Source organism: Rhineura floridana, chromosome 7 (assembly GCF_030035675.1).
Source record: "Rhineura floridana isolate rRhiFlo1 chromosome 7, rRhiFlo1.hap2, whole genome shotgun sequence".
Taxonomy (NCBI): Eukaryota; Metazoa; Chordata; class Lepidosauria; order Squamata; family Rhineuridae; genus Rhineura; species Rhineura floridana.
In genome coordinates this window covers 39,846,160-39,859,397 of record NC_084486.1, presented here as the reverse complement: position 1 = coordinate 39,859,397, position 13,238 = coordinate 39,846,160, and the positions used below count along the sequence as shown (strand labels likewise).

Sequence of the window (13,238 nt, the reverse complement as noted above, 5' to 3'; positions counted from 1 at the left end):
TTTATACTCCACACCTTCAACACCATATTTTTCCAAGGCACCTTATACATTAAAATAAGTCAAAAATCCACAATTGGGCCACACCAAAATGCCTCCAGAACTCTTCATTAGGTCAGATGTTGTACAAAGCAGGGAATGAGGAAAGATGCAAAACAAAGTACAAAAATTAGACTAGATCTTGCAGACAGGAGGACAGCTTGTAGACTGCAGGATATTGCAGGCAGAATATGTCCCTCCCAGGTGCTGCAAGTATCAGGTTACACACCTAGAATTCTAGAATAAAGAAGGAAGGTTGTTCCTCATTTTTTAGAACTCAAAGCCTGGCTTATAACCTAGATATTAATCATACCTTAAATAAAACTCACAGATTCCTGGGTAGGCATTAGAACAGAATAAAATAAGAACAGAATTTAGAGAAAAGTGCATTATGCTTCAGTATAGTTGACTATAAGGTTTGTAAGGCTTATCTAGTTTTAAATGGTATTATATTGGCTTGATTAGGTATTTTATCATTATGGCTGGTTTTGTGGTTTTCCTTTTTTTTTGGTGTGAGAACATAGGGATCTACCTTATACCTCGTCAGACCATTGGTCCCTCTAGTTCAGTATTGACTACACTGACTGTCAGCGGCTCTCCAGGGTGTCAGACAAAGAGCATTCCCAGCCCTGCCTGAAGATGCCAGGGACTAAACTTGAGAACTTCTGCATGTAAAGCAGATGCTCTACCACTGGTGTATGATGAGTTTGTAAAATATTTGCTCATATTTGATTTCTTTTTTCTTTGGGGGCTATTTGTATTTTAATATTGTATGGAAGCTACCATGTGAGTATAAAAATCCTAAAAGGCAGTTTATAAATCTTGCAATTGATTAATTAAAGAGAGAATAATGTGCATGAATAGCAAATAATACACACAGGCTGTGAATCTCTTCGGAGCCTCCCTTGAAGACTGTAGTCCATCCTGGTTGCATGCAACTTCACAAAATTATAAAGCTGAAAGAGAAACAAAGCACATCTAGTACACACAATACTGTCTATCCTGAAGTGGATCCTTCACATCTACAGCCCATGTTAGCCTCCATACAAATTAGCCCATATAGTTCTGATTACACTACAGTATGTCTTATATACTATCCCATGAATCTGAGATCATAGTTTCAGCTAATCATTTCTTTGTTCTGCAGAGTTAATAGTCCAAAATGGTTGGTTGACGTCTCATCAATGGGCAGTTGTTAGGAAATTAATTTCTGATAAGTACGGAATTTTCCTGTGTCAGTTATATACTCATCAGAGCTTAGAGATGGTTCACCCTCCTCCCCCAGTTGTTTGTGTACTGCAACCATTGCTGATTTTATAAGATGAAGAGTCAGCTCCACTTAACAATATAGCAACATTCAAACAATTTACAGGACAAAAGGCTACACAAAGCTTCTGAAGCTGTGCAGTTTAAAACAGTCACCCTGAGGGTGACATTTGTTGCTTAAGCACGCCGATTGATGAATGCTTATACTAAATTCAAAAATAAAGAGAGTATTTACAAAGTATAGTGCCATACCTTTATTTATTTTGTTTGCCCTCAAAGTTGGTAAAAAAGGTTGCCAAACATTTAATTAAAAGACATACCTGCATGCAAAATAAAAAATGAGCCATTGAGAGAATATGGCACACTTGTAATATAAATAATATACAACATTGTTGGGTTATGCTTGAGTGTTTCTCACTAGCTTCTTGAAATTGCAAACACTACCAAATTAATCCACTAGGCTAATAGGATTATGTGAGAAAACAGTTCACATAAATCTCTCCATAACAATAGAAAACAAGGCTAGTGCAGTGTCTGCGATAAAGGAAATGCCCAGCTTCCTTGGCAGAAAGATAGATGGAACTTTCATCCATTAATATATAATGCTTCTAACACCGTTTATTTGAAAGTTATTTTCTGTGCTAAACTGTGGGTAAGGAAACTGTGTTTATAAGCCGTTATATGTGTGAAGGTGTTCCACACATGGAAGAGGCAGTGGGGCCCTGCAGCTAGCCCTGCCCTGACATGTGGTTTCTCCAGCCCCAATCTCCCTGCAAATCTCCAGGTTGGCTGGATCAGCAGGGGAAGCCTATACAGGTAGATTTCTAGGTGTGTAGGCTTTTATAGGAGCTGGAATCCCAGTTGCACAGGGTTCAAGCTTCTGTGGAATTCTACAAGCATAGGCTTTTCCTGCCGAGATGTCCATGCTCAACGTGTGGACATGGTGGACAGGGTCATCTGTGCATTGTATGACACCAAACCATCACAGACACCCTCATAAACCTTTGCACTAGTGCTTCCAGATGGATATTTTATTGTAGGATGAGTGCTCCTTGTGCATGCAAGTTTTTCATAGGGACCATATGACATCACTGGCATCAAAATGCCAGCCTGTATTTTTTTAACCCATTTAATCCAGAGGAAATTTCTGAGGAAATCCAATAAACTAAAAAAAATATCCTTCTGCCAACAGCCCATTTGCAGTATCGGAAAGATCCAGTCACAATATTAAGCCCTTCTCTGGAGTAATCTTTCACCTCTAGAGTATTTCTGAACAGAAACCATCGAATGCCCATTCTTTCAGTTATGAGATAACCAGTAGCTAGCATACTGTGTGAACCTGCCCTAAAAGGATGCAATCCTTATTACAGGAGGGCAGGAAAAGATACCTACGTGTGGGGTAGGGAGGAGGAGGCCATAAAGTCATACTTTTTCAACCTTCCCCCCTCCCAGCGCACCCATTTAGCCTCTCCCCGCTATGTACCACACTGCTATGCATGGTTACTCAGAAATAAGCCCCACTCATTTCCAATGGGACCTAAGTGAGCATAGAACTGCAATTCCTTTGTCACAACTTTGTCACACACGCGTATCCCCCCCCCTCCTTAAGGAGAAGTCTCCCCAAACTCAAGGAGAGCACAGATGTCTATTTATCGGCCAGCAATTGCCAGCCCCAATGAAGAAAGGCATTGAGGGGGGGGTATTAAGCTAACGCTTGCGCCTGCGCAATAATTGGGGGTGCCGCTGCTGTGACCGGCCTCACGTACAGCCGCTGCTGCTGCCGAGTTCTGAGGGGCCGCCTCCAAGGGCCGGTGGGCGGGATCCCGGCCCGTGTAAGCATTCCGAAAGGGGCCTGTTGTTTGGAGTCTGGGACTGGGCGGAGTGGCTGCGAGGCGGGACGGACAGAAAGGGGAGCAGCAGCTTTTCTCTGAGGGTAGCTTGCCGGGCTTTTATCAACCCCACTCCCTTTACTCCTTCGCATGAGTGAGGTGTCGACCGATAAAAGGCGAGTTCTCTGGCTTGCGTTCTGTTCCTTTCGACATTGAGATAGGGTAAGCATCCGCCGGAGGGGGGGGGGCTCTTCGTTTCTTTTTCTGTTTTCCCAGCTCTGCTGGTCTTTGACCGTAATAAAGCAATCAATCAATCAATCTGTTTTCCCAGGAGAAGTGAAATGCTTCCCGGTCTGGCGTTGCTCCCCCCTCCCCTATTTTTTTCCAGCAGCAGCGTTTTGGGAAACTTCCTCATTGGGACCCTCCATAAAGTATGTACTCTTGTAAGGCCTTACAACGTTTTTAAAAACCCTCCACACAGAGTACATTTTACCTCATTTAACAAACAGCACGAAGCCTCTCCTTTGTCGCTACTTTTCTGTCCCATCTTTGCCCTCCCCGTTCCCTTTGATGAGAGACGTGCTTTTTGGAGAGTCCCAGTGTCGCCCTCCTGCTTGGGAATCTCCCCACTTCCTTCCGCCAGGCGCTTTCTCTTCCCTTTCTTTGGCAAAGAGGTTCGTACCAAGACAGCCAAGCTGATGGAAGGTGCTGTGGACTTGATAGGCTCTCTACCCCTCTCAGAAAACTTCTCTGGTTTCCTGGAAGTAACTGTGCCCAGTAGCAACTTGCGAGTCCAGTCCAGTCTTGTCAAAGGCATGCAGAGATTTCTCCCTCCCACCCCGTCTATGCCCCAGGGGAGAAATGAGTTTGGAGCTGATGTGGATGTGGGTCTGTATTTTAAATCCCACCCTCAGGATTGCTCTTACTCTTCTTCTTGCTATCAGAACAGTTTAGATCCGTTCATTTTTCTGTATGAGGAGTAGTTTAAGTGTCTGTATAATGAGTAGTTTATAATGAGTAGAGTTATGTGAATGCGAAGAAATCTGAGGCCTTCCCCCTTCTAGAATCTCTTATCTCTGGCTGTTAGACATCTGGAAAAGATACTAATCCAAGTCTTGATGTGCTCCTTGTCCTGATACCAGTATGCATACAAGGCTTAGTCATTCAATAATTTTTTTAAAAAAAATTCTTAAGTATAAATTTCACTTTCATGTTTAGCCAAACATGCATTGAATTTCAGTTATTTCGGAAGCAAATTAGACACAACTTTTGAATAGGATTGGTTTGTGTGCAAGTTCCTCAGCAAGCCATGCGCGATCTGGATTCTACACACACACACACACACACACTGTAAATTGATCTCTTTGCAAACAAGAGGGAACAAACATAAGAATGGACTGAAGAGCCAATGCAAAAGAGGGCTGTTTATACAGAAACTTAACTGTTTCTTCTGCAGTTGAAAAGGCTTTGGTATTTTTTATTGGATTTCACTTGGAAAGAATTTTGAGACAAATGAAGTGTCCATTACGTGAGTGGGGGAGGGTGAAATACGTGGCAGTAGCATTCTTTCATCAACCTTTTGCTCGCTTCACAAACTTCTGGAGATGAGCTATTTGTGCTGACTGTTACTCATGCTCACCAAGTATGAATAGCATGCACTTTTAAGCGGGTCACATAGACATGAAAAATCTGAGCTTTTATAAATGTAGGATTATGTAAGATCAGGCTATTTTTTCCTTGCCAATTTATCAGGGGCTTTAAGCTAGTTGATTAGTCTTCAGTTTGAGTTTCTGAGAATTTAGCATTGCATCATACTTGGATACAATGTTGAATGTACATCTGTAATTCTCAAGGTCTACATATAAGATTTCAACAGCAAAGGAAAATTGAGACTCCTGAAACTCATGCAGCATAAAAGGCTATATGGACAAGAGATCCTGCATCAGTTTATTTGCTATTCATACATTCTCTTAATTGCAAAATTCATTTAAATTACTAGAGGCAAGCTGTATGACTTTTTTCTTTTTAAACAGACCATCTAGTTAAGGCTGTGTAATGTTCATGCCACTAAATCACTTTCTGTTCCATACTGAAAGTGGTGTAACTTTAGAAATGATATTGGCATATAGTGGGAGGCAGGTAAAGAAGACCTCAGAGTCTGCTTTAGTTGAACTGTCTCAGCCCCCCCCCCCCCATGTACAACCAGCTGCCCTGGGGGAAGCAGCAGGAGGATGAAAAAAGCAAGTGAGGAAGACATTAGGGCCTGCACCATCTGGACTGTCACTTTCATTCCCATAGGGCATTGGGTCTTGATCGGTTGTTGCATTTTGATATTGATGAATGAATGTATTGAGGAGGCCCAGAAAGAAAAAAAGTAATCCAAATATGCCATTCTAAAAATGCTGTGAGTTGCATCAAACTGCATTCTACTCAGAGTAGACCCACTGAAATTAAGGAACCTATGTTAGTCATGTCTATGAACTTCAGTGGGTCTGTTCTCTGTAGAACTACCTTTGGATACAATCCTGTGTGTTCAGTTTAGAAAAGTTCAAAGTTTGAAGCAAGATAGTAAAGCTGCTCACACTAAAATAAACACTACTGATGCTCCAAGAATTTTACTTTATATTTTCTACTAACTAATCAGAGGCTTGTCCAGCTAATAATTGTCCAGCAGCACTGATGTATATGATTGGTAAAATCCTACATGCCTCATTGCCCAACTGTTTAATACTGTTTGCCTGTTCTGTTTTTGCAAACATGAGCATCCTTTATATATGTGTGATGTCAATTCAGATGGAATTTATATCTGAACCCAAAGGATATAACTGACATTGGGACTGATAGTCCAATACTACAAATACATGTTTGTGTCCACATTTTTTTAAAAACAGAATGTTCCCAATGCCCTCCAATTCCTGAAAATATTTAATCTCTAAGAGCTGGATACTTATGGCAGCTTCAGCTTCAGTATAACTGAGGCCTTTCTTCTAAAGACAAAATACGACTGGAAAGTAGGATTACCTTGAAGCTCTGCTGCCTGACCAAGTTATCAATCTCTGTTACCTCTTTCATAATACATTCTTACATTTGTAACAAGCTCAAGGTGTTTTACTGTTTTATTCTTAATGGTAAGGTGACTTTTTGCAGTGGGTTATATGATTGAAATTTGCATGAATCCCAGTTTTGTGAAACTATTCTTCCAAATTCTTGGTAATAAATTAAAATCTAGTTTCTACTTTTTTACTGGCATGATGGTTATTTATTTATTTATTTATTAAACTTGTATACTGCCCCATAGCCGAAGCTCTCTGGGCAGTTTACAATAACTAAAAACAAATACAATTTAAAATACATCTTTTAAAAACAATTTAAAACACAATTTAAAAATTTAAAACAATATAGAACACATGCTAAAATGCTTGGGTGAAGAGGAAAGTGTTGACCTGGCGTCGAAAAGATAAGTGTTGGCACCAGGCGCACCTCGTCAGGCAAATCATTCCATAATTTGGGGGCCACCACTGAGAAGGCCCTCTCCCTTGTTGCCATTCTCCGAGCTTCCCTCAGAGTAGGCACCCGGAGGAGGGCCTTTGATCTTGAACGTAGTGTATGGGTGGGTTCGTATCGGGAGAGGCGTTCCATCAGGTATTGTGGTCCCAAGCCGTGTAAGGCTTTATAGGTCAATACCAGCACCTTGAATCAAGCTCGGAAACATAAAGGCAGCCAGCGCAAGCGGGCCAGAATTGTTTTTATATGTTTGGACCGTCTGGTCCCTGTTACCAATCTGGCCGCTGCATTTTGCACAAGCTGTAGTTTCTGAACTGTTTTCAAAGGCAGCCCCACGTAGAGTGCATTGCAGTAATCTAATTTAGAGGTTACCAGAGCATGGACAACTGAAGCCAGGTTATCCCTGTCCAGATAGGGACGTAGTTGGGCCACCAACCGAAGTTGGTAGAAGGCACTCCGTGCCACTGAGGCTACCTGAGCCTCAAGTGACAGAGGTGATTCTAGGAGAACCCCCAAGCTACGAACCTGCTCCTTCAGGTGGAGTGCAACCCCATCCAGGACAGGTTGGACATCCAGCATCTGGTCAGAAGAACCACCCACTAGCAGCATCTCAGTCTTGTCTGGATTGAGCCTCAGTTTATTAGCCCTCATCCAGTCCATTGTCACAGCCAGGCACCGGTTCAGTACGACAGCCTCACCTGAAGAAGATGAAAAGGAGAAATAGAGCTGTGTGTCATCAGCATACTGATGCTACCTTACCTTGAAAGGCCACATTATGTTTGCATGTGATTTTCAAACTACTTGAGGATTATAATCTCACAGGTTTAGGTAAAACATATATTCCGGAGCTAAGGCTGGCTTGCTGGTGATTCTGGCAGCTAGTTTTGACAGAATGGAACTCTTAGCATCGTCTTAATGCACAAGCTGCTTCTGCCCAGAAGAGGTATATTAAGGCTGGGACAGTAGGTGGTGAAGACCTAAATGCTGATGCCTTAAAAATAAAACAGAGGGTCAAACCAACCAAGTCCTGCTATTAGCCATCTAAGGATGTGGGTGAGCAACACACATCCACTCCGCACAACAGGTCAATGTGGGGAAGGTAAAGGTAAATCAGGGACATTTTCAAAGGCAGTTGGATGGACTGTGGAGGTGGTTGAGCTGCCTGCCCCTAAATTTCCAGACTGATGTGTATCAAAATTAAGACACATTCTGATTGAATCTTCAAGATTAGTTGGTAGAACTAACCATCTTTCTCTCCCACCCAACAACACTGACATGCCGCTTTTATTCTGTTGGTACCCAAAAGAAAATGTACATGAATGGCCTTGGGTGGAAAAGCATAGCAGCACTCTCTTGGTCATGAATGAAGGTTTAGTGCACTGACTCCACTCATCCTGAACTGATTTTTTTAAAAAATTGGTGACTAAGGAAGTCAAGAGGTTGACTCTTATCTGACTAAAGCCCTGTAGGAGTGGATGTCGTATTCTTTCCATTTTAATGATAGAGCTTTGAAACACAGCAAAGCATTATTTGCATGAGGTTAAGTTAGGAAGGTGTTTTTCTTTTTCTGGATATGTGAATCACACCTAAGGTCACTTGGTTCTCCCAAACAAGTTCACCTACCATCAGACATACCTTTTCTCTTATGATGTAAAAAGTGTGTCTTGTGGCACCCTAACGAGTAGCAGATTTGTTGCACCACAAGCTTAAACAGCAAAAGCTTATTCCATAATAAATATGTAGTGCTAGTGCACAGGTATGTGTGTGTACTCAATTGTGTAACAGCTTAACATGGCTAGCCATCTATATTTTGTGATATGTTACTGTTGTATGTTTCTTTCCGGGAAACTACTGTTTCCAGAACTACTGTTCTGCTGGGGCTTGGGGCTCACAAAGGAAGTGGAAGCAAGGTCAGGAAGGCAAGTGGGTTATGGCAAGTCTCTAGCAGTTCAGGACCCAGAACAGCTGCCAATGGTCCTGCTGGCTGAGCTTTGGAAGGTGTTGTCTCAGAAAAGAACTGGGGTCATCTGAGGAATGTGGGAGAGCTACATCAGCTTGGGAAGACCCAGGAGGATGTCCTGAGGACCCTCTCCAGTGGAGTAGCCTGTATTTCATCCTCATATGTTTTTTCCATGGGATAATATGAGAGGCTAGGTTTGGGGGTCATGACAGTGCACAGTATTGCTCATTGAATCCAAGTACTGATATAACTTACCTAGTAAATATCTGCTTACTAGTAGCACTTTGTTCTTTGGTAATCTATAAATATCATGAAGCCCCATGGAGAACTCTTGGCAGGACTGGTATGAGGAGAGGTGGCTTGGGATCTAGGGGAGAGGGGTCCAGGAGTCAGGGCGTGGTGGATGAGGATGTTGGGGAGGAGCCCAGGAGTCTGCCCATTGACAGCCCTGCCTCTGAGGTAGATCCTGACCGGGAATTAAGGGGTTGAACTGTCAGCCCCTCTGATCATACCACCCAAGGTGGCTGATCTGTAGCCAAGCCCACCTCTTGCAGCAAACTTGCCCACAGTTCAGAATGGGGTGTCAGTGGCGGGGCCTGAAGATGATCTAGCAGAATTGTCCCCATCCCTCCAGGCATGCCGTCAGTGGCACAGGTGTGAACACACTGAGTCTGTAGCCAGCTTACCCATAGGCATTTCTTGTCTGCTTTCTTGTCCAGTCCCGAGCTGAGAGAAGTGCCCTGCAAAAGTAGCTCTGCCCACTCTGTTCTTTATTAAGGGGATGCTGGGAGCGTGTCAAATGTTGCAACGATGCCTTCACTTAAGCAATCATGCTGCTTCATGCCTTGTTTCCTCACATGGGAGCTGTATCCTGAGCTATGTTCAAGTCACTTGCTAACCTTTGGATTAGAGCCCTTGGCAATAATCAAACCGAGAGTCCCATGTCTGAATCTGTTGGTGGGAGCTAGAAGAAACAGGCCTATTTGCTTGATTTTGACACCTCTTCATGTTATTTTGAAATTCAGTATTTGCACACACAAAGATTATAATTTTTTCCTTGCAACCATTTCCCCTTTTTAACCTGAAGAACACTTATGTAAACATTTCTCCTTGATCATACAACAAGAAGGCAACAGTAGGGCGAGTGTAAGGAAGCTAGCATATTATCTTCAACTTCCATTGATGTAGCTGGACTCCCCAGATACCTTCATAATTTTGTTAACTAGGACTGCAATTTTAACCCACTTACCTGGAGTAAGCCCCATTGAATTCAGTAGGGTTTACTTCTGAATAGACATGGCTAGGATTGCATGGTTAATCATTTTTATCAGGCAACTGTTGAACATAATAACAATTTGTGACCATTCCTTTCATCGTTGAGAAGCAAACTCCACAGTTTATTCTCAAGAGTACTTACCTAGATTAAAAATTATTGAATTGCTTTTGCCCTCATGTTTATTCTTATAAGCAGAGAGCCCATCAAAAGAAAATGCAGGGTTAATCTGGTTAGGTATGTGCTTGAGAAACTTTAGTTATGAGAATGTGTGAACATCTATTTGATGCCTCATATGCTTTTATCTGTTCTTCTCTTCTGGTTGTGCTTCAAAGCTCATTCCTGCCTCTCGCAAATAATATCAAGAATTTATTTAGGGGTGGTATGTTTATAGACACTGAGCTGCTTTTCTGACCATTTTGTGAACTGCTCACACAGACTGATTTACTGTGAACTGCTGCGAATTGAAGCATGATAACATCTGCCCATTCCAAATGTGTAGGCTTGAAAAGCTTGGTCTAATTCATGTTATTATCTACAGGACATGATCCTTTTGATATCAGAAAAGTAGATGAAGCAATGTAGCTTTTCTCTCTAACGTATATATGTGAATTTATTATTATTTCTTCAAGTTAAGCTATCTTGCATAACCAGTAACATCTAGCTCTGGCCTTGAGGACTGATTCATGTGTTAAAAGAAAGACAGTGTCACACTTGAGCACTGTGTATCTGTGCAGCAAATACTCAAATGTGTCAAGGGGAGAGGCACATCTGAGAACATAAGTATTAGCCAAGGCTCCAGGCATAGCTGAGATTTGATTCTGAATTACATTTTGTAAAAGTTTATATTTTAAACATTTATAGATTATGCAATAGTACTGAAACGGAATAAAAAAAATACATAAAGTTAGTTGTTTTGTCCTTGCATACTGCTAAGATTAAATGCCAAAGAACACTGAAAAGGGCCTCCATGCTCTCTCCTTCATTTACAGAAGAAGTGCAAACACCATCAGCACAACAGATAGCTCTGGGGAAATGTTAAAGATCTTGTGTCTTACGTTATGTGGGAAAAATAATGTTCATGAATGATTGTTAATGTGTTACAAGGCTCGTTTTCTTCACCATAATCCAGACATACATGTGTAAAGAAAGCTGCTGCACAGGTGGTTTCTTGTGCACATAGTTCTGTTACATGCATGTAAATTGCTTCTTTGGTTCTATAGCCTATGTATTGCTGTTGTTGTTTTAAATGCATTGTAATTGTTAAAACTGTACTCCATCTTCCAGTACTGTATTTAAAGTGTTACTTTAATTCTCTTTTAGGTGTGCGTTAAGGCATCAACTGAGTAGGGGAGCTATGATGCTTACAAAGTCATGGTGGCTTCTAGTCCTTTGTGTTCTGCTGCCCTCTACTTATGCCCATACAGATTTCTTCACTTCAATAGGTAAGCAATGCTTTTGAGTAGAATTGTCAAGCCCTTCTGAATAATGTAGTAACGATAATGCAAAAGGTGGTGCATTGAGTTTCATTATTTATTTATAACATTTATTCATTTACCTTCCAACATTTAGTGAAAGCAATAAAGCTAGAACATGACCAACGATAAAATATAAAATTAAATAAAAAACACAAAAATCCCAGGTAATAAGCAGCAAAAAGTACTCAAGAAGCAATTGAAAAATACTTAAACTATGCTGTCCTTTAAAAAAAGATGATAGCAGTACTAACCATTTAGGTGAATAATGTTTGTATTTTATTTATAAGTGGAGGACTATTTATGGGTGCAGATCCTACCACACATGTATTAAGATCTGTTAGTGATGCACTCAGATATGTTGAATATGTAAGATGACTGCATCTAACCTAATCTTGCAAATAAGTACAAAAAAAACTTTTGCCTGCTACAACTTGTATTTGTCACAAGTTTGCTTGAGTGATGATTCTGGCATACGTCTAGCCAGAAGAGCGTACAAATTCCTCCTTAGCAAGTGACCAACTGTACAGTTGCTTTTATAAGTCAATAATTCTATTGACATGGGTTATTTTTTAAATGGTAAAGTTGGAAATGGCTCTAGGGCAAGAATGCTTGAACTGTTTGTATAATATTATGTCACTGAAAACAAAATGTTTGATATAATAACAAATAAATGGGAGATGGGAGATATTTGACACTTGAAAACATAGAAGTGTAAATGCATCGTTCTCCATTCCCCAAGGAAATGTGAAACTAGTAAGTGGCAGGGGTATTTCATTTGGAATTTGTTTTATGGTGTAATGGCCGTGGTTTGCTGTCTGATCTGTTGGGGGATGCAGAGAAATACAGAAAACAAGTTGGGTTTCAAAGTGGGGAGGATGTTGCTTTCCCAGAAGAGAGAAAAAGTGAGAATGTCTCAAGGAGTTTGCTTATCAGTTCAGTATTCAGTTATAAATCCCCTTTTCATTGGCTATCCATAAATATGTTGTGTGCTACAGAAAGTAATTTGGGGAAGAAGGGAGTCCTTGAAGGCAAAACTACCACTCAATGTGTTATAAAACTGCCTCTGAGAAACTCACTAATGCAGGAAAATCCAAATCCACAGGGACAGTATGCAGGGGCAATGTAATCTAAGCAAATAAATATGAAATGATCTTGCAATATTTGCAAATCATTAGTGCAGTGAAACAGACTGCTGTCTTACAACTTACATTCTGCTTCAGTCACAATGGTAACGTTTACTGACATTATATTTTGCTAACATGGCAAAACCAATGGACTTCAAACTTCCACAGTAGGGAGAAAGCTTTCCCTAACACCTTTTTGCAATCATTAGAACATGTAAAGTAATTGCAAACCGTTCATGCATTTGGTTTGTTGTTTTTTTAAAACCACATTAAGATTTCATAACTGATCACAGGCATGATTGAATTAAACTATCTTTTTAGGTCACATGACAGATTTGATAAATACTGAGAAAGACCTGGTGACTTCATTGAAAGACTATATCAAGGCAGAAGAGAGCAAGCTGGAACAGATTAAGAAGTAAGCTTTAATACTAATATTTAGTGGTGCCTCCTCCCTAAGTGCATAAAAATTTGCCCCCAGGCCAAATAATTTATGGCTTTTTGTAGGAGTAAGAATAGTTGCTGTTTCTGCAAAACTTTGATTGAAAGCAGTCCAGAATTTAAATATGAGCTGTGGATAATAAAGTTTAGCATAAGTTCTAAATTTTCCTTCTTCATTAATCTAAATTACTTCAAACCTTTGGAGAAAGTATAGAAATGTTTTAATAAATAAATAAATATTAATTATTCATTTTATTAGTCGCTTGATATGTAGGGAATCTCCAAGTGACTTTACAAAATTTAAAATGTAAAGAAGAAATTATTAAA

General features: G+C 40.6%; 1 protein-coding gene across 5 annotated transcripts in view; it reads left to right on the top strand.

Moving 5' to 3' along the window:
• Nucleotides 1–3,052: 3,052 nt before the first annotated feature.
• Nucleotides 3,053–13,238, top strand: part of P4HA1 (prolyl 4-hydroxylase subunit alpha 1) — a 46,381-nt gene continuing 36,195 nt past the window's right edge. For 3 of the 5 annotated variants that reach the window (XM_061635313.1, XM_061635314.1, XM_061635312.1), the window contains exons 1-3: nt 3,141–3,307; nt 11,192–11,313; nt 12,792–12,888. In XM_061635313.1, coding sequence (XP_061491297.1) covers nt 3,282–3,307; nt 11,192–11,313; nt 12,792–12,888 — 245 coding nt within the window. In that variant the 5' untranslated portion in view covers nt 3,141–3,281. The other 2 variants (XM_061635316.1, XM_061635315.1) reach the window with 2 other exon arrangements.